The sequence below is a fragment of the Oncorhynchus mykiss genome, chromosome 9 (assembly GCF_057628025.1).
Source record: "Oncorhynchus mykiss isolate SJ-2025 chromosome 9, ASM5762802v1, whole genome shotgun sequence".
NCBI lineage: Eukaryota > Metazoa > Chordata > Actinopteri > Salmoniformes > Salmonidae > Oncorhynchus > Oncorhynchus mykiss.
The window spans coordinates 56,835,244-56,859,491 of NC_143030.1; the positions used below are offsets into that span (position 1 = coordinate 56,835,244).

At 41.7% G+C, this 24,248-nt stretch overlaps 1 protein-coding gene across 18 annotated transcripts in view; it reads right to left on the reverse strand.

Annotated features, from left to right (window-relative positions):
* kif1b (kinesin family member 1B) overlaps window positions 1-24,248 on the reverse strand; it is a 106,535-nt gene that overhangs the window by 25,677 nt on the left and 56,610 nt on the right. For 4 of the 18 annotated variants that reach the window (XM_036988271.2, XM_036988270.2, XM_090184587.1 and 1 more), the window contains 12 exons: window positions 23,151-23,226; window positions 20,389-20,468; window positions 19,732-19,838; window positions 19,231-19,314; window positions 18,808-19,000; window positions 18,421-18,493; window positions 5,961-6,063; window positions 5,642-5,674; window positions 5,222-5,370; window positions 4,409-4,587; window positions 1,912-2,049; window positions 620-874 (listed from right to left, as the gene is read on the reverse strand). In XM_036988271.2, the coding sequence (XP_036844166.1) occupies window positions 620-874; window positions 1,912-2,049; window positions 4,409-4,587; window positions 5,222-5,370; window positions 5,642-5,674; window positions 5,961-6,063; window positions 18,421-18,493; window positions 18,808-19,000; window positions 19,231-19,314; window positions 19,732-19,838; window positions 20,389-20,468; window positions 23,151-23,226 (1,470 nt within the window). Of the gene's footprint in view, window positions 1-619; window positions 875-1,911; window positions 2,050-4,408; window positions 4,588-5,221; window positions 5,371-5,641; window positions 5,675-5,960; window positions 6,064-11,543; window positions 16,038-18,420; window positions 18,494-18,807; window positions 19,001-19,230; window positions 19,315-19,731; window positions 19,839-20,388; window positions 20,469-23,150; window positions 23,227-24,248 lie in introns of those variants that run through there. The other 14 variants (XM_036988273.2, XM_036988272.2, XM_036988269.2 and 11 more) reach the window with 4 other exon arrangements.

The following is a 24,248-nucleotide window of genomic DNA, read 5'->3' on the forward strand; positions in this document are numbered from 1 at the left end:
CCATATTCATAGCACGCAATGACTACATCAAGCTTGTGACTCCAAATGTGTTGGATGCATTTGCTGTTTGTTTTGGTTGTGTTCCAGATTATTTTGTGCCCAATAGAAATTAATGGTAAATAATGTACTGTGCCATTTGAGTCAGTTTTATGATAAATAAGAATGTAGTATGTGCCATGAACCCTTCTACATTAATGTGGATGTTACCATGACTACGGATAATACTGAATGAATAGTGAATAATGATGAGTAATAAATGTACAGATGCACAAATATTATAACCCCAAGACATGCAAACCTCTCAATAACGGAAGGTTAGCATTTTGGGGGGAGTAGGATATTTGTGCGTCTGTAAGTCATTGTATCACTTCAAATCCAAAGTGCTGGAGTACAGAGCCAAAACAAACAAAATATGTACTGTTCCAATACTTGGAGCTCACTGTATGTGGACTAAGGGAACATTGAATTTAAGTTTAAGTTAGCATTTGCCCCTGAGTGAAATGAGCCAGCACTCTTCTCCCCCACCCCCTCTTCCAGAGCCTGTGTAAATGTCACATGTGACACAGTCACAAAATGACTGACATGGTGGTTCAGATCATCATCATGGGTGGTCACCAACCTTCCCACCAGTATGAACCAGGGGGAGCGGTCGTAGAAGGGATCCTGGCCGTCGCTGAAGATATCCGAGCCCTCCTCGGTGCCAGCGTCTGAGCTGGTGTCGTCAACGAACGCCTCGTCATCCAAGTAGTCCGACATCTCGCTCTGTCGCTCGTCCGCCAGCTCTGTGATGTCTGAGTCGGCCGTGGAGAAGGTGGGTGAGGGCGTGCGGTCGGCCAGCCGCTGCTCGTTGACGCAGCCATGGAAGATGGGGGAGCTAAGGGGGAGGGAAGGGTACAAGGGGAGGGCCGGGAGGGTGATGGGATGCAGGGAGGCAAGCAGCCAAGTGAAGTTAACAATGGAGAGAGTTATAGTTTGGCTTGAGTAGATTGTACTGTAATGTGAAAGACTGACTTGAAGGTTAAAGTCTGTCATGGTGCACAGTTGGAGAGGGATACACTGGTCTCATTTGGTAGAGCACGTCGCTAGCAACGCCAGGGTTGTGGGTTTGAGACCAGTACTAAAAAGTTACATTTATTCAGTCACTACTGTAATTTGCTCTGGATCAGAGCGTCTGCTAAATTGCTAAAATGTATATTGTTGACACTGTCCATATTGATAAAGTTATGTTAACAAGAGAAACAGAATTTGAATTATAAGAACAAAAGCTTACTTACATTTGTTAGTAGTCTAGTGTTAACTTTACGACTAGTACTAGTCTTATTTAACTAAAACACTACATCACAGGAAACAAACAGAATTGTTACAACAATTGTTTTTGTACAAAAACACAAGGCGTAGACATAGTGGTTAGTAACAAAACAAGGACATACTGTATACATGAAATGACATTGATAAAATTAAAGAAAAATAAATAAATCACCAAATTAAATTAACAAATGAAAAGTGAAATGTTGTAAAGGGTCCAAAAAACAAAAAAAAACATCATAAGGGCACAGAATGTACGCTATCAACATAAAACATAAATGAAAACGTGCTTATTGAAAGATGTGAAATAATGAAAACATGAGGCTATAAGGACAGAAAATGAAACAATCCAACAGCACAGACATAAAAATGAATAATGGAATCGCGGAAGTGTAAATGGATTCCATTTCATGAATGATTCATGAAAGCTCCTCAAAACAGCTGAGGGTATCCGTCCACATAACAAAACCAACCGCTTTGCTTTTCAACTCCATAAAGCAACTCTTTTACATCTACCCAACCAAAGACAGCAGAAGTGACAAATAGAAGTCTGACAAGAAAAATTGAACAAAGGAATTGTTTTAGCCAGTGTTGTGTCGTACGTACCTCCCCACCAATTTGAACCAATGAAAGCGGTCATAGAAGGGGTCATTTCCAGTCAAAGCCCCCTCGTTGTCGTCCTGATTGGAGGAAGCCATTTCCCCGGCGCGGTCGTACATCTCTCTCATCTGGTCCAGCCTCTGCCTGCAAATCACATCAGAGTTCCACTTAGACCACAGTTTCGCTTCATTCCACCGATACCGTTTTCCCATCACCCTATTGTGCCGACCTATTTTCTCTCCACCTTTTCCTTTCCAGCACTGTCCACACCAGCAACTATGGTATACGAATGTGAAACCAGGCCAACGCGGTAAAGCTGGCCTCAGTTCTGCTTAGCCAAGCAGTGTGAACAGTTCATTATTATTCTAACTTTTTAACCGTTATTTTGTCAGCGAGTCATGTTAAGACCAAGGTCTCTTTCACCCAGACATCTAATAAATATGGACTTAGGTTACATCAGAGGGCCAAACAACCTTCTGGTAGAGAATGCAGTCGTGTACTAAACTAGTCGCCCGTAATAAAACGAAGAGCGCTATGGTAATATGCATCGAACGGCTTTAATGAAGTGGCAGCTGCATTCATATATAGAAAATGTCGCCACAGTCTCAGCTTTCTTCTATAGAAGGCCATTTTAAATTCTCAGCTTCTTTATTTTAGATTTTAACCCCTTTTTCTCCCCAATTTCGTGATATCCAATTAGTATTTAGTCTTGTCCCATCGCTGCAAAGGTCGAGAGGCAAAGGTCGAGAGCCATGCGTCCTCCGAAACACGACCCTGCCAAGCCGCACAGCTTCTTGACACTGCTCGCTTAACCCAGAAGCCAGCTGCACCAATGTGTCAGGGGAAAAAAAACATACAACTGGCGACCGTGTCAGAGTGCATGCGCCCGGCACGCCACAGGAGTTGCTAGAGCGCGAAGGGTCAAGGACATCCCGGCCGGCCAAACCCTCCCCGAATGACACTGGGCGCCGCCTCATGGGTCTCCCGGTTGTGGCCGGCTGCGTCACAGCCCAGGATCGAACCTGGGTCTGTTGTGACGCCTCAAGCACTGCGATACAGTGCCTTCGACTACTGCACCACTCGGGAGGCAATTCTCAGCTTCAAAACTAACTCATCAATATGCTTTTTAAAAGACAGCTTTTTGTCTATCCAGATGATCAGATATTTGTAGGTCAGGACACGATCAATGTGGGCACCATCCAAAGTACATATGCTTAAAGTTATTTGTATGTGCTCTATTGTGTCCTGCTCTATTGTGTGCTGATTGTCAGACAGATTTTTTACCAATGGACTACCTTTGAATTAGTAGAGTGATCCACAGTATCGAAGGCCTTTGACAGGTTAATGAAAAGGGCAGCACAATGTTGCCTTACAATTTACTACATCATTTATAACAAGTGAGCAGCAGAGACGCTGTGACCTGGTCTAAAATTTGACTGATACATTTCAAAGACCTTAGCTGAGATTTAATCAAGGATTCTAACATTTTAGCTCGGCAAGAACGTTTTGTAATAGTGCAATAGTTATTTAGGTCACAAAGAGTCACCACCTTTGTGAAGGGGTAGTACATGGGCCACCTTGGGGATAGTACCAGATATAATCGTCAGGTAAAAAAAATATGGGTTAATGATTCTGCAATCAAAAATGGAGGCAAACGTTTTAGAGCTAACTCAACTCAGGGCCTTGAATACAGGAGACCCTAAATAAGTGCATAACAAGTTGTGTACAAACCTGAGGAGAACATTTTAAAACGTTTATATTCTTATTTAAACGGGGATTCATTTTTTGCAGTTTGGTATCTCTAATACATACTATGGGACAACGATCTCTGACAAATGCAAAGACTAATTTCATTTGCAAAAACATTATGGGGGTTATTTTCACATTTATAATCGTGGGTTTTGAGATCAATTGAGTCAGGTTAAAATCAATGCACATACACTTTAGTTTATCAGATACAGCACCAATATAACTGGAGTGCTGATCTAGGATCACTTTTGCGTTTTAGATACCAATGAATAGTATATGGACAGGTGTGACTTGATCCTAGATCAGCGAGCGTTGTAAATATAGGCCCTGTACCCTTTATCATACACCTCCCTTAAGAATGCAAAGAGGGATGGCATCACGGATATCATAAATGAGAATGAAAATCAAGGTAAGTTGTGGCAATATCATATGAATCCAAATCAACTCAATGCAGGAAGTGAATTGAAACCTGTGTAATTGATCATCTTAACATCCAAAGTAATGGGCAATTTCCAGTTTTTAAACTGAATTTCAACCCCCTTTGCTAAAATGACTGTAGCTGACCCGGGATTGACCCCAGAATCAACTCATTTACTACTTTAGGAGACCAGGGTTGTTTGTGTTCATTAGGGACTAAATGGAAGAAAATGGAGGGACTACCTGGAATTGCCCAATAAGAAACACTAATTTTAATTTTCTGTTGCAAAACGATTTTGCTACAGTGTGCCCTAATGAACATGACCCAGGGTCTTACTTGAGCTTCTCCAGGGACCAGTAGTGCGTGGCGCCATTCTTCAGGTCCTGTATCTCAACAGCCACCACGGTGCGGGGGAACGGGCGTGAGTCGCGCTCCTTCTCCAGCTCGGGGGGCGAAAGCTCCGGGGGAAGTGGTGAGTACAGGGTGTCCGTCAGCAATACAAACTGGAACTGCACCTGAAAGATGGGGGAGGTGGAGAAGGAGAGGTCAAAAAGGAAGGCGGGGGTGGAGTTCTGCCTGAGGTAATATATTCAAGAGAGTAGAAGCTTGTGATAAATAAAGAGCAGTAGGAAACCCTTAACCCTTTTTTGGTTACTACATTATTCTATGTGTTATTTCATTGTTTTGATGTCTTCACTATTATTCTACAATGTAGAAAACCCCCTGAATGAGTAGGTGTGTCCAAACTTGACTGGTACTGTAAATATGACATTGACTTGAATTGGGATTCCCATTCTAGTAATTCTATTTCTCTGGTGTACATTGACATTGTGCTCAGCGGATCAGCACTCATCTACCACTTTCACCTATCCTGCGTTTTCACATAAATGCAGAGGACATAGAGAGGAGACAGGGAGAGGAAGCTACTTAAAACTATTGCTATGCAGCCATTGACTCAGCTATTTTGAAACTAGGTGTGTATGCGAACATCTCCCAACACCAATGGACATGCGTTTCAGGAACCGGCCCAAATTTGATAGAATTTTGTTAAGAATATAATCATATTTCTCAATATTCAATATTATTATTATTAAGAGTTTAAATTAGGTTTTTAAACTGAATTGGAGTGTATACTGTGACAATAGTTACCTTCTTCTTTAGTTCGACACTGATGGCGTTGGCCTCCTTCAGGTAGACCGCATTGCCCCACAGCTGGTCGCGGAGCGAGGTGAACTGATGGTACCGCCATTTTCTGAAGGCCCACTGCGCTAGCTCAAACTCATGCTGTGTCCAGGGCACTGCAGGGATAGGGGACATTGTCAAAGAGTGGCAAATATATTCAACTCCACACAAGAGACACACAGAGAGACACACAGAGACATGCACACACACAGACAGACACACACAACTCTAAGTGCACACGCACACACACACACATTAAGTATTGTTCATGGGTTCAATGTTGGGGGGTTGTTTTGGACACTAGTAAATGTATGTGGTTGTGCTGGTTAGGAAGACTGGAATGTTTCATCATTAGTCATAAGACTGTTTTACTTGGAGTTCAGTTACCTTGATCAAGCTTTTCTGATGAGTGGGTGATTTCTATGGGCAGTCAACATGACAACACACATTTTTCTCATGAAAAGAACACACACAGGTGCAGTACAGGGCCACATTAAAAAAGTTCAATTTAACTAATTGAAATGGCTTTTTGGGCCTGTATTCATGAAGCATCTCAGAGTTCAAATGAACAAGATCACATGGACAGGAGACCACTTCCAAGATCAGCACTCCTACTCTGAGATGCTTGATGAATATGGTCCCTGGTTCATGAACAGTAGCGAAATTATATTCCTTGTTCTATTCCATGATTGAAAGAAGAACGCACCCTCCTCTTCCTCCTCTTCATCTTCCTCTTCATCGGGCGTCTCCACAGCCAGTGAACAGGTCTCCACCTGTTTCTGAAGTTCCTGCAACTTGCTCTCATAGACCTGCACAGCACGGCAGAGAGGAGAGAACGGACACCGCCCGTCAGCCAATGGACAGACAGGACGGGAGGACAGAAGGTGGGCCAAACCCCCACCACCATCATTAACACCACCACCACAACCATGACAGAGCTAGCATGTCTTGCGGGGATCAATATAGATGGTTGCCTGATTCACCCTATAGAACCAAACAAACTATGCTGGCTCAGATGTTTCCTTTTCGCATGATATTTTCCAGCAACTATGGTTGATACCTAACCAGGCCAGCTCGGTCCTAGTCTGCTTGGTTTAGCCCTTTGTGTGAACCAGGCTAATGGGGAAAAGGGATGAGAGGGGTAAGCTTGGGAGTCACACACACCGTCGATTTTCATGAGATACATTTCATCTTCATAACCATTTCACTGTCTAACCTAGCAACTGTAATGGTAACACAAAGTGACAATTAAAAGAACATTAATTTTGCACTCAAACTGATTCATTCAAGTATCTAAGAGGTTGGTAGTTTGGAGAGGTTGGTTGAAACGGAGTCTAGTGTCATCCAATGAGGGGTGTCATTCATGCAGGAGACAGTTGTCCCGATGACATCATGCTTTTTGTTCAGTGTCTTCTGGGGAACAATGTCGCCTTTCATGTCACACACACACACCCTCTGCACTACCCACCAATAGGCAGAAACAGACTCAATGTTGGATGTTATACTGTAATGAAAGTAATGAAAACATGAAGACCAAACTCTTTGGTCCTTTAAAAACCTGCTCTACGTAATATTTTGCGTGCTACAGCATGGAAAATAAATGTAAGTGTCTCTGGATGAAAACAAATGTGTTTGTTTCCAACATTAAGGCAGAGTTAAATGTTTTGTTTCCTTGATACTAGGAAGATGTATGTATGTATGTATGTATGTATGTATGTATGTATGTATGTATGTATGTATGTATGTATGTATGTATGTATGTATGTATGTATGTATGTACGTACATACATACATACATACAGTCAAAGTTTGGGGTTACTTAGAAATGTCCTTGTTTTCGAAAGAAAGCAAATTTTTTGTCCATCGAAAAACATGAAATTGATCAGAAATACAGTGTAGACATTGTTAATGTTGTAAATGACTTGGGACGGCTGATTTTTTATGGAATATCTACATAGGCGTACAGAGGCCCATTATCAGCAACCATCACTCCTGTGTTCCAATGGCACATTGTGTTAGCTAATCCAAGTTTATCATTTTAAAAGGCTAATTGATCATTAGAAAACCCTTTTGCAATTATGTTATGAAAACTGTTGTTGTGATTAAGGAAGCAATACAACTGGACTTCTTTAGACTAGTTGAGTATCTGGAGCATCAGCATTTGTGTGTTCGATAACAGGCTTAAAATGGCCAGAAACAAAGCACTTTCTTATGAAACTCGTCAGTCTATTCTTGTTATGAGAAATGAAGGCTATTCCATGTGAGAAATTGCCAAGAAACTGAAGATCTGGTACAATGCTGTGTACTACTCCCTTCACAGAACAGCGCAAACTGGCTCTAACCAGAATAGAAAGAGGAGTGGGAGGCCCCGGTGCACAACTGAGCAAGAGGACAAGTACATTAGAGAGTCTAGTTTGAGAAACAGACGCCTCACAAGTCCTCAACTGGAAGCTTCATTAAATAGTACCCGCAAAACACCAGTCTCAACGTCAACAGTGAAGAGGCGACTCCGGGATGCTGGCCTTCTAGGCAGAGTTCCTCTGTCCAGTGTCGTTGTACTTTTGCCCATCTTATTCTTTTCTTTTTATTGCCCAGTCTGAGATATGTTTTTTTCTTTGCAACTCTTGCCTTGAAGGCCAGCATCCCAGAGTCGCCTCTTCACTGTTGACAAGGAGACTGGTGTTTTTCGGGTACTATTTAATGAAGCTGGCAGTTGAGGACTTGTGAGGCGTCTGTACACACACACACACACACACACACACACACACACACACTACCAGTCAAAAGTTTGGACACACCTACTCATTCAAGGGTTTTAATGAAATGTTTTACTATTTTCTACATTGTAGAATAATAGAAGACATTAAAACTATGAAATAACACATGGAATCATGGAGTAACTATAAAAAGTGTTGTACAAATCCAAATATATTTTATGCATTTGAGATTCTTCAAAGTAGCTACCCTTTGCCTTGATGACAGCTTTGCACACTCTTTGCATTCTCTCAACCAGCTTCATGAGGTAGACACCTGGAATGAATTTCAATTAGCAGGTGTGCCTAGTTAAAAGTTCATTTGTGGAATTTCTTCCTTCTTAATGCATTTGAGCCAATTTGTTGTGTTGTGACAAAATATGGAGGGTATACAGAAGATAGCCCTATTTGGTAAAATACCAAGTTCATTGTATGGCAAGAACAGCTCAAATAAGCAAAGAGAAATGACAGTCCATTACTTTAAGACATGAAAGTCAGTCAATCTGGAAAATGTCAAGAACTTTTAAAGTTTCTTCATGTGCAGTCGCAAAAACCATCAAGCACTATGATGAAACTGGCTCTCATGAGGACCGCCACAGGAAAGGAAGACCCAGAGTTACCGCTGCTGCAGTTCATTTGAGTTACGAGCTTCTGAAATTTCAGCCCAAATAAATGCTTTGCAGAGTTCAAGTAACCGATAGAAATACTTTATTTGGTCTGATGAGTCCAAATTTGAGATTTTTGGTTCCAACCTTCATGTCTTTGTGAGACACAGTAGGTGAACGGATGCTTGTGTGGTTCCCAACGTGAAGCATGGAGGAGGTGGTGTGATGGTGTGGGGGTGCATTCTGCAGCAATACGCCATTCCATCTGGTTTGCGCTTAGTGGGACTATCATCTGTTTTCCAAGAGGACAATGACCCAACACACCTCCAGGCATTGTAAGGGCTATTTCTATAGAAGGGGAGAGATGGAGTGCTGGATCAGATGACCTGGCCTCCACAAACTCCCAACCTCAACCAAATAGAGGTGGTTTTGGATGAGTTGGACCGCAGTGTGAAGGAAAAGCAGCCAACAATTGCTCAGCATATTTGGAAACTCCTTCAAGACTTTTGGAAAAGCATTCCAGGTGAGGCTGGTTGAGAGAATGCCTAGTGTGCAAAGCTGTCATTCAGGCAAAGGTTGGCTACTTTGAAGAATCTCAGATATATTTTCATTTGTTTAACACTTTTTTTGGTTACTACATGATTCCATATGTCATTTCATAGTTGTAATGTCTTCTCTATTATTCTACAATGTAGAAAATAGTGTGCCCAAACTGGTACTGTATATATTTACCAAAAATGATATATGGGGGATTGGAAATGATGCAGACAATTACATTGATGGAAGCCACATTCTATGCAATATTAAAGCTGAACTACCCCCCAAAAAAATGTATCATGCCAGCCCTACTATACAGGGAATAGGGTGCCATTTGGGTCTCAAAGACTCGCTTTATCCATGTTGAGTCCACCTATACAAAGACAAAAACTGTCTCTCTAATTCAGGTAATAATTTTAAATATAATTGGTAATAAGTATTTCTAAAACGTTTAACAGGAAACTACTCTTATTTGGATGTACTATACCCCCTTCAATCTTATATTGCAGGTATGATATGCTTGGATTTCAAATGAAAAATCAGACTTTTTAAATACACTATCTGTCAAGGTGTTCAGTATGTTAAGATGGAAATGTGGTGATGGTATGTTCAAAGTATATCATCACATAAAAATGAATAAGTGAAAAAGCTACATTTCTCACTTCCGTTAACACCTGGAAAACCACAAGTTAAAGGTGTTTAAAAGCTACATTTCTTAAAGTTTGAAGCAACAATTACTATCCTCAGGTCTAATAGAATTAATGAACTTTCTTAGGGAAAAACGTTTTTGAATATCATTATTTTAGACTGCACCTACTTAGTGTATTTTGTAAAAACAAACCAAAAAGCACTATTTTGTGGTAATAGCAGGGCATGGCTAACACATAGTATTCTAATTATAAAGACAATTTGTAGTCCTTTGTGTGATGTATCATGCTATGTAATTCGAATTCTAAACAAACCACAGTTGCATTTTTTTTAAATCAACCTTCATCAATTCAAGTACTCGACCCTGAACTGTGTATGCCTAAATCATGACTACTCTACTCTTACAGTGCAGTGAGTTAAGATACTGGTTGTTGATTTATTTGGCGTAAACTACATCTTAACAGTAGCCTGTGTGAGTTCTGGGTCAATTAACCATTTCGTTCAAGAAATGGATAACTGTTGTGGACATTCATTTATGAACTACCGAGGTCATTAGATTAATTAATCTAAATGTTTTTCTGATACTCGAAAACACAAACAAGACGGAACATACAGTAGTATACGGTTATATAGAATGTGCTTTATATAACAGTAACCACGTTTCCATCCACAGTTTTTATGCAAGTAAAGTCATACCGTACAAAATTAAAAATCACAACAGCTGTTATGGAAACTGGAAGTTTCGGGAACAATTTTATAAATACCGCCAGATCATGTGTTCGTTCGACATGGTGGGATCTTTTTGTGTCGGTAAAAGGTCATATGTGAGAAATGGCGGTGGAAACGCCTTTATGCGCAAATATTGATATAACAACCCTCATATTTAAGTAAACCTGGTGTCACGTGATGATATTGTGTGTGGTCTTCCCACTACGAATCGGGAAACCATGCAGTTTATTAGGCTACAGATTAAATCAATAATGAACGGCACAGGGTGGTGAAAGTGCAGTTTTCCAATAAATAGATTGTCTTATTCTGGTGAAATGATTATGGATGCTTGTCTATCGTTTGACAAATACTCTCGCTCGTATCCATAATAATCTCGTCATGTAGACTAGCATACCTGGCGACACAGTCTACCCACACTGCGAACTGTAGCTGGAGCGCACTAACCAAAATCAGAGTAGGCACATTTGCTATTTAACTCAACAGTTTGCAACAAAACGATCAGTTGAAAATGCGATGGAAACGTATTGAATTTTTAATCGGCACATGTAAATTTAAGCGAAAAAGTACATTTTGTGGGCACTACTTAAATCACGCACTGATTTGTTTCGGTAACAAGTCCGTTTGGTGGGAAAAAAATAGCATATTTTCTTTATACGGATTTTAAAATATTCACATGAGAATCTGTCGCAAATTGGATGGAAATCTAGCTAGTGTGTGGATGACAACCTCAGGCTGCTTGTTTCCAACAGTAGAACTGTATTCCTCAGCAATTTCAATCCTCTTCATGCTTTGTTTTCATGCCATGATACTTAATATGATACTTAATAGTACGCTGATACGGAGTATCATGAGATCCCTCCCTCAGATCTTATTTAACGTACAGCCAAATGTTCAATATCAATTCACACGAGGCTGCTTGGCCTTTGAGAAATGTTAGATTTTTTTTGGGGGGGGTAAACCAGGAAGATTATTTTAAGTAAACAAGTTGAACACCAAGCAAAGGCCTGCATCTGTAACTGCATTTGTAACATTTTATTTCAGTCATACTTCGAAAATAGATCTCCAGCAACACAAACGTATGTATTATATCCTTGATAAAACCTGTGAACAATGAAGTTCCAATATTTTTTGCAGAAAGTACTAGCCTTTTACGGGACAACAACTTGATACACAGCCATATCGAGGCACTTCATATCATATTCAGATAGACTAACAACACTGACCAGACACTAACATAACATATATTTCAAAAGAACAATATAGCTAGCTGTACATTGTCCATTTCACTGACTACTTTTCCAGCTCTCCAGGTAATATTTTGAGAAGCTGTCAGCACCGGATGCATGTGTTAAATAACATTATTTATTGGAACATTGACTTGAAGGCATGCAAAATAGTCATAGAAGCAAGAGCACTTTTTAAATGTAAAGAAAGCAAACAGTTGAAGAAAATGTCCTATAGATTTTTGCCATTTGGTTTGCGTTACACACAAAGGTAGAGTAAATAGTATTTTGAGAACTTTATATTATTCTGTTATCTACAGTTATCAATAACATACTGTAGCTCAGATAGTTCAATGGATATCACAAATCTCTAAGCATCCTGAATTAATGGTTTTCTTTAAAGAAAGTCATTTAGAGATCGGCGTTGGCCATTGCATTTGGAAATCACAAGGTTCTCTTCAGGGATAGGCAGCGAAGTAAGCTATTAAGGTATAGGAGATAAGAATACTTAAATCACTCAGAAGTGAAGAGTCGACTGACAGCATCAGTGGCAAACTCATGAGGCAATAATTATCTCATTTGAAGTCTGTCAACAGCGTTTACACAGTGTAATTGATAGAGATAAATGCATGGTATCAGATAAATTGTTTCAGGGCGGTGTTCAAATAGCTAAACTAATCCTTAAGAATGAATGTGTGGGGAAACAGAACAAGATGTGTACATATTCCATTCTTTACAGATGGAAATGGCATTCAATGTGTCATGTATTTACAACAGTAGAAAGTGAGACTTACAAACTTACTAGCCCACAATTTATGAAATCACATGTTCGAGTCAAATCCAAATTGGACATGGATGCTTCTCCTGAAATATGCAATATGCAAAGACTTCTATTATTTCTGTTACTCCCAAGTTGAGGGTGAGTCTTTTGAAACCATGGTAACCCTTGGTTGGACATCCTCTCCCTAAGAAGCTGCATTTTCTGGGTCTGAGTCACTGAACCAGAGATAAATAAATGGCAATCTAATACATTACCCAGTATCCACAGGCGCTTTCCCGAATGGCACCCTATTCCTTACATAGTGCACTACTTTTGAACAGACTCCAATGATCAAAAGTAGTGCACTAAGGAGGAAATAGAGTGCCATTTGGGACACAACCAGTTTTAGTATGGTACATAGAACACATCCCATGGGAAAAGCAAGACCCTAGCTTTTAAACTCAATGTGTGGCAGTTGGTCTTAACAGAATGATGTTCCGCTAGATCTCATTAAATCAACATCTACATCTCAAACAATAGAGTACAAAAAAAAACGGTGCTTAAGACAGATCTGTCCATATTCTCTCACTTTTTTGTAATACGATTGAGAGTACAACTTCTTCATGACTTAAGGAAGTGCAATTGAGTTTTGTAAATACAATGTACGGTGGCAGTCGCATATCTTAAGTAAAAATACCTGTTTCCTTTCATTTACACTAACTATGAAGACAAGAGGCTTACATTGTTTTACTCATGGTGGCCAAAAGGAATAATAAGGCATTGTCTCCCCAATCTCGTTAATTTGGTACATTTTCAGCACTAGTGGTTACAAGTATAGGGCAATTTAAGGTATTCATTTAGTATGCGTTCTGTAGGCAAGTGTTAAAACTGAATCAAAAAGTTATAGGGAGACCGAGCCAATGAAGGTCTTTGATACCAGATTGTAAATGCAGAGCAATGTTAATGATGTGTTAGTGAATCATAAGGCACTTCTTTGATTCCATTCGATCATTCATTTTCAAAAGGCAGTCAAGTGTTGGTTGTGCACAGTAAATTAATTCACAATGAATGCATCATCTAATTTACATATAGATAATATTGTATTACACAGTCACTTTGATGTGTAGCTTAATTAGCTGCTAACTTCCATATCGATAATAACAACAGGTCAATGTAAAAACCTTTGAAATGTGACATGGTAAATTATGATAGAACACTTACTGTCCCGAAATGATATAACAAACATTGTAAAATGTACACTTGGCAGATCCGGTTAGTGTACCAAATTAAATAAAAGGGTGAGAATGTTTGTTATTTTTCCTGGAGTTGGGTTTCGTAAAGAACAGAGTAAATACTGTTTGACTGTAAATGTTGGGCACTTTGTAGACACCAAGGTAAAGGGTTTGAACTAAGGATTTAGAAATAACCCTGTTTTCCCTAGCCAAGGGTTAATCTTTATAATAGCTAAAATAACATTCATTATAAACCAGAACTAAAACTGCAAACAGTGTAAAAAGCAGATGATCAACCATAAATCATTTGTCTGAACAAATTAAAAATGTATGATGATTTATCATGATTTAAAATGAATGACACAAAAAGTCCCATTATCTTGTGTTGGCTTTGATTCCTTACAACAGCTCTCCTCATTTGCATATGTTGAAATAGCAACCAGTGCAGCACAACGGATACAGGAGGAAGGGCATAGATAGATTATGCAATTGAAATGGTCAATTGTGCTTTCGTTATACACATACCCTTGAAATTTGGATCAACCAACACACCGTTCAAGTGCAAAAAGAGTAACAGTTCTAGCTGTTTGTCTCACTGTGGACAATTATTCTGAGGTTTTGCGATCTGTAATGTGTTTGTCTACCAAAGTACAGAATTCCTCATTCCCACATCTCACACTGTCGTCTCTCGGCTAGCCTTCAGATCCTTCAGATTAGGAGCAGACATTTGCCTGCGCATTCGAGGTGGTGCCTGAAAATTGCTTTGATGGTTGGCTTGGTCAGTTTGTGGATATTTCTGGTAACTAGTGAAGTTGGTGTTGGCGCCATAGGGCATGCTGTTATAGTGGCAGGGCTGTTGGTGGTGTGGTTGGGGTTGTTGGGCCTGTTGGTTTTGGTAGTGGTGCCGGGGTTGATAGAAGGCCTGCTGCTGCTTCCTGCCCTTATCAGAGTACTGCAAGGACTCCATGGAGCCGGAGGATCGGCGGTCCATGGAACCATAGTTTCGGCGGTCCATAGAACCAGAATTTCGGCGGTGGTTGAAGGAGTTGCTGCGGCTTCGTTCATGGGACTGCTGATGCTGGTGGTTTCTATGGCTTTGTCTCTGGCCCTGGCCTTGGCTTGGGCCCTGCTCCAAGTCTTTACATCTGCGTGGCTGCGGGGAGGGGCTCGGCTGTTGGGGGTAGGTGGCTTGAATAACAGGAGTCGCCATTCTCTCTCCGGGCTCTCCCCCCTCCTCAGCCTGCACCTGACCCCCCCCCTCCTCCTCTTCAAAGGCCTCTTTTGGCACCTTCAGCTCAATGACCCGCTCGTCGGTGATGATGATGTGGGTGCCGGGACTCCAGGAGTTGCGGTGCGTGGGATTGCTTCGGAACGGGAAGCGGAGCTTGCGGTCCTCCGGCGGGATGAAGCGGTGGGGGCCGCTCTGCCGGCGAAGCTGCTTGGTGATCTCCTGCTGCTGGAGACTCTTCAGGCGCACCTGCTCCTGCCGCATCCAGCGCATATGGCCCCGGCGGAGGGTGGAGTCGTCACCCGCAGTTTGCAGTTCGCCCTCCTCCCCTTCGGCCTGCACCAGGGGTCGGCCCTCCCGAGGACTAGGGGTTCTGGGGGCGCTAGCAGGGGGGCTGGTGGTAGGCGGGCTGGAAGTCTGACACTCTGGGGTGATGAGTGGCAGGACTTTCTCCATCTTGACCATCTTGTTCCTGAGGGCACGGATTTCCACATCCTTCATGTTGTTCTGCTTCTTCACCTCATGCAGAATATCCTCCAGCTTGTCAATGTGCACCTTGAGGTCATCCATGGGGTCAGCCACCACACCTGCTCCCCCTCCGCCTCTTCCCCCATTACCGTTGGTGAGAACATCCTCGATGCGTTCGTCGCCTACCCCGACAGTGTCCCACACGTCCCTGGCCACAGCCCGCCACGAGTCCCGCTCGTTGGGGTCCTTCTTGCCGTAGGCGGCGCACAGCTCCTTCATCTTGACGATGGCCAGGGCCTCTATCTCCTGGCGTGTGTGGCGGAAGTCGTTGAGGGCCACCTCGTAGCAGATCTCCTTCACTGCCTGGATCTTCAGGTCCGAGATGGTGACCCACTTGGCATCCTTGGTGATGCGTCGGTGCTGGGGAACCTGGTACATTTTCACAGGCTCCCGACGCTTCCCACTGCTGGGCAAGCCACACTTTCTGACTATGGACTGCAGCTTGCTAGGAGGCAGCTTTTCCCTCAGGGAGGTGATCAGTCTCCAGCTTTCCTCACAAGACCTCTTATCTGAGTCATCGCCACTATCAGAGTCGCCATCCTTGAAAAAACAAAACAGGAAACAAACCAAAGAGGTTCCCAACAAAATGAAGAAATTAAAATGGGAAATCAAAAAGAGGAAGGATGGCTTTTAAAAAAAGGAAAGGATACAAGTATGAATATGCAACATGGGAACTTTATTGCCACGGGGTGTTTTTGGGTAGGATTTCAATTTATATAATTACTCATTTTCTACATCTGCATACGTTTTTCTAACCATTTTCAGTGTAAAACAATATACTTTTTGGTCAGATTAAAAACACCCTCAAACTTTCGCATACATCATAGTTATACAAGATGTATGACAAATTGAGAAGGACATGCGCTTTCCATGCCCAGAAAAATAAGTCTAGGAAGAAATCATTCATCAAATTCAGGGACAAACCAGCTTAAACAAAAACCTAATACTGACAGTGGCTTCCATTGACTTTCTTTTTATAGATCTAAGACCTTGGTTTGCGCATTGGTTCTGGCCTCAGGCTAATAAGTGAATTCAGAAGAATCCTATAAAATTGTGCTCTTTAGTGTAAAATTATATGGATTTATATAGAATGCTTTGCTTATTTATTGGATGTAACTTTCCTATGCATGTTCTAGTGCTGGAACAACACTCTTTTGCAGATGTTACCATCAGGAGTAACCACTGCGGAGAGCTCTCATATTTTGAAATGGGGAAATATTTTAGACATTATCTACAAAATTGTACTTAGAAAATGTACGATCAGGTAGGCCAATATCATTCCCAATGTTGCATATTGATATTAAAAGTAAACGTAAAGCATGACTATCATGATTAGATACAGAATATGAACAGAAAAAGAGGGACAGGTGTTGATCTGATTTGTTGTGTACTATTTCCTCTTCATAATTGACGATATGGGCACTTGAAAGCGGGATCCCAAACATGCTACAAAGGCATGCAAAAAAAGGCAGACACATTTTGGTAGCCTTTCCCCATTCGAGGTCCACGTGAAAGAAGATTTAGAGTTGGTTTTAGAGTTGCTCTAGTGTTAGCAGTGGTTGAGAGGACAAAAGTAGTCTTGCAGTTTTATTGGAAAGCCAGTAGAGAGGACAGACAGAAGTGAGGTTAAGTGTTAATGCATCCACTTCACGGAAGACGTTAGTTGGAAGAAAATGCAGTTTCTCATTTTGGTAGACAAAGTACATTACAGATCCCAACCAGAGAGAACAGGAAGTTGATGACTGTAAATGCGACTAGAGACATTGGTTGGAAATAGGTGTACAAATACGTGTATGCAGTAGGAGTCATATGAATATCATACGTTTGTAGTTATGCTCATCAAACCACCAGAGAATTAAAGTATTTTTAGTGATTCGTTGATTAAAACCCGAGCACTGATAATTCAGTTGAGTTATGTCCTCAGTGTACTTTACAAAAGGCACAGGTGAGGCTAGCATAAGGAATGACAAAAGAAGTCAATGAGAAACCACATTGTCGCTAGCCTTCAAAAAGTACTACAGCAGGACTCTTGGTTATCACAATGCATTGTACATATCAGCAACTGCATTGAAGAGCATAGAAACTCAACACAAAACAGCAAAAAACTAGAATAGAAGTCTAAACCAAGACATTCCACAGTAGCCACATCATTGACCAGTTTAACTGTATATCTCTGTAACTTAGCCTGGGAAAGGAAGTGAAGAAAACATGCTACAAAACATGAACCATGCAAAAGCAGTAAAGCGTTACCAAAGCTAGATCACTGGCAATTGTACTGTAATTTTGTTGAGCCAATGAGTTGGTACTTGATTAATTCAATTAATTTGAATTGAGGTCATAATAAAAAATACAAAGCCAACAATTAATTTACAAAAATTCTGTTTTGCAAGGTTCAGTTCAAACCTAGAAGACACAAGAGTGAAAATAAGGATTTGGAACAGGGAAAAATGCTTTGCAATATAATTCTCTCTGAATCAAATTGTTTCAGCAAGTTGGTCGAAATCAGAAGTCAAGGGGCAAAGGCTTTGCTCTTCCCTATCTCAGACCAGATAGTGGATTCACACTCCCATGCAAGAGGAACAGACATGCTAAGTAAAAGTAAGTGCTTCTCTTCTTCACTCACACACACGCACATACAATAGAAGTGTCTCAAAAGGTGTCAGCAGTGAGAAATTAGTGCTAGTCAGACTTCAACAGAGCAAGCGGGGAAAATAATGTCTAATGACAAAACTAGCTATCAAAATGAACTATCCACAAGGTTATTATAGGAAAACCATGCTATAACTTTGTATCCTGTAGCATATTTCATTTAATCTCAACACAAAAACAAAACTATCAGGTATTTTGTGGCCCCCCCACAAAAAAAACTGAATTAATCTACAGGTTATAGAGAAGTTAATTTGCTAAAAGTTTCACGGCTTACCAGTCTCTGCTGTTCCAGAAGTTGGTCCGCCTCCTCTTTCTCTTTTTTGTACAAGATCTCCATCTCAGTCAATCTAGAATGAATGAAACACACAAATTAAATCCTATTGTATACACAATTATTCAAAAACATGCTTCGCCATTGAACAAAGTATAGGCCTCAAACTCTGTGAGTGGAAGCTATCCACCTCTCAAAGTCCCCCCTTCTAAAGACACAATCCTGTCTCTGCGTTTCAGCTCAACGGCAGTTCTGCCACGTGGTTTGGTACAAATACAAGGGATGGGGCTAGTTAGGGAAACGTAATCACTCAAAGTCATAGACTAAGCTAAGTATGCCAGGACTGACAGTCCATGAGATCAACATGACTGTATTCGGTCCTGTACATACCTTTTCTCCATCTCTTGCTTCATGTCAATGCCCTGCTTCTCCAGCAGCTCTCTCTGGGCAAAGGTCCAGTCCACTGGCTCTACTGGGGTCTCTGCTGTTGGGGTCTCCTTCTCCTTCTCCTCCTTCTCGGCCCTCGCCTGCTCCGGATGGTTGAACCGAAACACATGGTTCTTTCCCATGATGATACGGTTTCCTGTGACAAGAGGGACAAAACAGGCATTGAGCTCAAAAGCCAAGTAGTAAGAGATTCAGGAATTCCTGTCATTGAATAGCAATTCACGTCAACACCTTCTCCAGTCTATTTCTATCAGTGGAGAAGATGTCAATGTGAAGATCCTTCACTTTACATGCAAATGAAGAGAGAACATTCCTGAAAACGCTTCATGAAATACAACTGCATATGCAGCTGTGGGGAATACACACCTGAGCGAAGCTGCACTGACGCTCCAACTCGCTTGCCGTTGACATAGGTCTCCGATCCCTCACAAGGCACCATCAGGACAACCACTGGAGCCAAAAAAACATCAATACAGCGAACAGTATTAATCCCTATACCAACAAATCTGAATAATGTTTCTAATATGAATGTCTGACTCTGCCCAAATTCTACACAAACACAACACAAGACAAATGAGGTACAGTATATTGACAGTTGGTTGGGCCTGGTGAGGAAATGGCGGCCTCTTCTTTACAAGGTGCTTCAGTGATCCAGGGTGTTTATTTATTTTAGCAGACAACCATTTGTAAACATACAGAAGTATCATTTAACAGAAGAATTTACTGAAACTGAGGTGTAATGTCCATCTTCTGGCCACAAACATTTTCTAAACCTCCTCATGCAGCCACACTTGAGCCCATGCAGACACTTGGCAGCACGACGCTTCACTGATTCACAGTGACAAAGCCCCACGTGGTTTCTCTCACCGTCTCCATTGGCGTTCCGCTCGCTGCGGAAGATGCAGTGCTCCTCTTTGATGTGGGCTCCGCTCAGAACGATGTCCTGCCGTCTCTCAGTGTCCGCCTGGCCCACCCTGTCAGCACAAGTGAGGGAGGACATTTTGTGACTGAGTGTCAGAGCAAGCGACCATTTTAACTAGCAGGTGACAACCAAAAGCTATGGCTTAAAATGTTTGCTTATAACAGGGTTTTACCTCCTCTGAGGTGCTTCATGTCATTTCATCTAGGCTCCTGTTACTCATTATTGTCACCTCAGGTACTGAGGTAACTTAATACTTTATAGGAAGACTACTGTGTGGGAAAGGAGAGCCAGAGGTAAGCGATTTGATTCGAGACAAATCAAATACGCTGGCGACCAAAGGCAGATGACATGCCACCTTTCAGGCCAAACATAGGGGGGGGGGGGGAACTGGAAAAGTTAGATGTGAGAGAACTATGTTTTGCAGTAGCTTCTACACAGCATTCCACTGTGAAGCTTCAGTGCTCCTCTGGCTCCGGGGTGAAGTTTATCCTAGGATCAGCTTCCCCTCCCAAACACCTTAACCATTGATGGAAAAAATGAAAAAGTGACCCAAGATCAGTGTCTATGGGGCAACTTCTCCCTACTGTGTTCCGCTGAGTTACCTTGTGATTCCGTCTTTGATGTAATACAGCAGACATTCTGACATCAGTGGGTCCTCGTTCAGGTTGACCAGGTGAGGGGTCTAGTGAGACGGAGAGTTGAGTGGAGTTCAAGAGTAAGACACCGTTCACATACTGTACTTGCACCAGTAATACGTGTGAATCAGAAAAATTCAGGAAATCACATCTCATAGGTATATTAAGATCACATCTGCATGATTGATACAAATTAATTCATTAATACCCCTTTATGAAAGTGGAATGAAAAAGGCAATGTCAATAACATACTCATGAGTTCTAAAGTCTAGTTCCACGATATACACCAGACCTGGGCTCAAACGTTTTTTTCTTCTCTTCTTTCAAATCATTTTGATGCGTTTGATTGTGCCTGCCTGAAGTGCTGGATGTGAGGAATTTTCACTTTTAGGCCTAGTACATTGTGCCAGGCAAGCTCAATCAAGCGTAGTTATTGAGCTTGTTTTTGAAAGAAAATGACAACTATTTGAACCTTTGTCTGGTAGACACCACTAGAAACACATCAATGCGACAGTAAGCATCACTGAGCCACCAACCTTCTTGGGGGAAAATACCCCATTAGCAAGCAAGTCAGCATACAAGGCCTCACAAGGCCTCTCTACGAAAAGCTAACCAATGGAGAGGCAGCAGGTGAAAATGAGAGAAAGTGGACGGAGGAAAGAAATTAGTGAAATGAGGGAAAACAAAACTAGCAGTGAAGGAGGGTTTAAAGTCCTAGGAGAAGGGGGAGCTTCAAAGTCATGAGGAGATTTTCTGATATCAAATAAATTTGCTTCAATGGGCAGTCGCGTTCGTTACAGCCGATGTGGCGGAGATGACTAATCTAATCTCCCTCTCAATCGTGACTCCACTGACGAGAGCACTTGTTGTTCTTTTCATTCCTGACTTGTGAAAGCTGCCTGCCTGTGCGGGGGAGATAGGTGGTAGGAGGGAGAAAGGGAGGGGGGAGTGCAGAGGTGTACAGTCAGATTCTTCAACCACTACTCAATAAGCCCCGTCTGTCTCTATAGCGTCAATCGGTTTGCGGAGCTGACGGATTGAGTGAGGCCTGGACGACTGACAATTTAGTCCTCTTCACAGAGATGACGTGGATAGGGCTGTGATTTCAACATGTCTGTCAGGCACAGAAGGCTTCCCCATGCAAAGAGCTAACAGACTGAATGGACCTTCTGTTAAGGCTGTGGCTGTATGAGCATCTATCATGGGTGGATTATTTCAGTGAAATGGAACGAACAGAGCCGACCATTCCCTATTCTACATGACTCATGACAGACAATCATAACTGTTCTATACAATACATTTCTACCTGAATGTTCTACAACCTCGTAAACAGACCACTGATACAGTATGACAGCTGTTAGTAAACTCTACTAGCAATTCTATGGCCACATTCTAGAAAGCGGTTTTCAAGGTTATTATACAAATACATCACCGTGGTGTAGATCAATAAATAATACTTCTCTTCAAATCAAATAATGCTCGAATACAATAGCAGTACATGTGTGATCTTGCTGAGGAGGATACAAGGCCACAGCCATTTTGATTCATTACTAAGCTCTAGAAATGCTAAACCTGGGTCACTCTACGGGGTGTGTCAGGGGCTATCGTTTGGATTATCTAGCGGGGGAGCGGTAGAAATCAATATGTAGATTTGATTTCACAAACCTGTTTAGTTGAAAAACAATCAAAGTCCTCGTCAAACAAGGACTTGGGCCTTTCAGGGCCCATCTAAACATTACCATATGGAGGAAGCAGATAAGAAGGGAATGGGGGAAAAAAAAGAATGAAAATAAAGGAATGTATGGAAGAGCAAGTGAGAGCTGAGGGATGGCTCTGGAAAGAAATGACACGCAAATGGAAAGCAGCAACAATGGGAAAACGGTAGTGTAGTACTAGAGACAGTGGCCGAACACCCATACTTGCATTCTAAATATTAGGCATTTTATGTATGCGGACAATTTAAAGTTTTATAGTATGTTAAACTTCGAAACTCAGGTATGCTTTAAATGCCAGGATGCTATACTCATTTCGGCCTTTCACCTAGTAGAATTGGCTGCATACTGTTGAGGAAGAGGACAGTCTCTCTACACGCACATGTGTTTGACAACAGCTGATAATGAGACAAGGGGATGCGCTGTCCCCAAATTAACAAATAGCGGGAATCAACGCAATTGCACTTGAAATGATGCATTCTCAGGATGGGTGAGCCTAGTATGTTGATATTTGTTGCTTACTGCATTCATTTTTACTAAACAGTACGGAGTACGATTATTACACAGTAAGTAGTTTTAGTAAGTAGTAGGCAAGACAGATTTTGGACACGCCAGTATCGCTGTGTGTTAAATAGATGGTAATCTCTATCCTGAAATGTCTAACAGGTCTGCTGCTGGGTTGGGGTCAATTCCATTAAAATTCCAGTAAATTCAGAAAGTAAACTAAATTCAACATTTTTGTAATTGAAAAGAATTGGAATTTCAGTACACTTCCTGAAATAACTGGAATTGACACCGACTGCTACACTAGACGTAACTTTTGCAGAGCGCGAGACGCCCCCATTGATTTCAATGAAACATGGGCGTAAGCAGCGCTCTGGTTCTATTTTTAAGAATTTGACTCGCGGCTCAAACCAAGAACACTAGATGGAGTGGCTTGCGCTCTGCTCACGCTGGTGTAGCAAGTAAAAAACATACTGCTTTTGTAATGCCCCGGTATGGCACATATCCTTTTACCTTTTTAGGAGAGAAGACCCCGAGAGTGCCGCCATCCTCACGGATAGCCACGCCCATCTCTGCCAGCAGGGCTTCCCTAGAGGAGAGGAGAGAGTGGAGGGTGATGTTATAAACACATCTTCCCTAGAGGAGAGAGTGATGTTAGAAACACATCTTCCCTAGAGGAGAGAGTGATGTTAGAAACACATCTTCCCTAGAGGAGAGAGTGATGTTAGAAACACATCTTCCCTAGAGGAGAGGAGAGAGTGATGTTAGAAACACATCTTCCCTAGAGGAGAGGAGAGAGTGATGTTAGAAACACATCTTCCCTAGAGGAGAGAGTGATGTTAGAAACACATCTTCCCTAGAGGAGAGAGTGATGTTAGAAACACATCTTCCCTAGAGGAGAGAGTGATGTTAGAAACACATCTTCCCTAGAGGAGAGAGTGATGTTAGAAACACATCTTCCCTAGAGGAGAGAGTGATGTTAGAAACACATCTTCCCTAGAGGAGAGAGTGATGTTAGAAACACATCTTCCCTAGAGGAGAGAGTGATGTTAGAAACACATCTTCCCTAGAGGAGAGAGTGATGTTAGAAACGCATCTTCCCTAGAGGAGAGAGTGATGTTAGAAACGCATCTTCCCTAGAGGAGAGAGTGATGTTAGAAACACATCTTCCCTAGAGGAGAGAGTGATGTTAGAAACACATCTTCCCTAGAGGAGAGAGTGATGTTAGAAACACATCTTCCCTAGAGGAGAGAGTGATGTTAGAAACACATCTTCCCTAGAGAGGAGAGAGTGATGTTAGAAACACATCTTCCCTAGAGGAGAGAGTGATGTTAGAAACACATCTTCCCTAGAGGAGAGGAGAGAGTGATGTTAGAAACACATCTTCCCTAGAGGAGAGAGTGATGTTAGAAACACATCTTCCCTAGAGGAGAGGAGAGAGTGATGTTAGAAACACATCTTCCCTAGAGGAGAGGGTGATGTTAGAAACATGTCCACGTGTCCCTTATTACATTGGTGGTGGGGCTGGTTACATTCTTTACAGTAGAATCTGAACTGAAAACGTTATCACCACCATGCAATAAATTGTCGCTAGAAATTTAAATTGGTGTT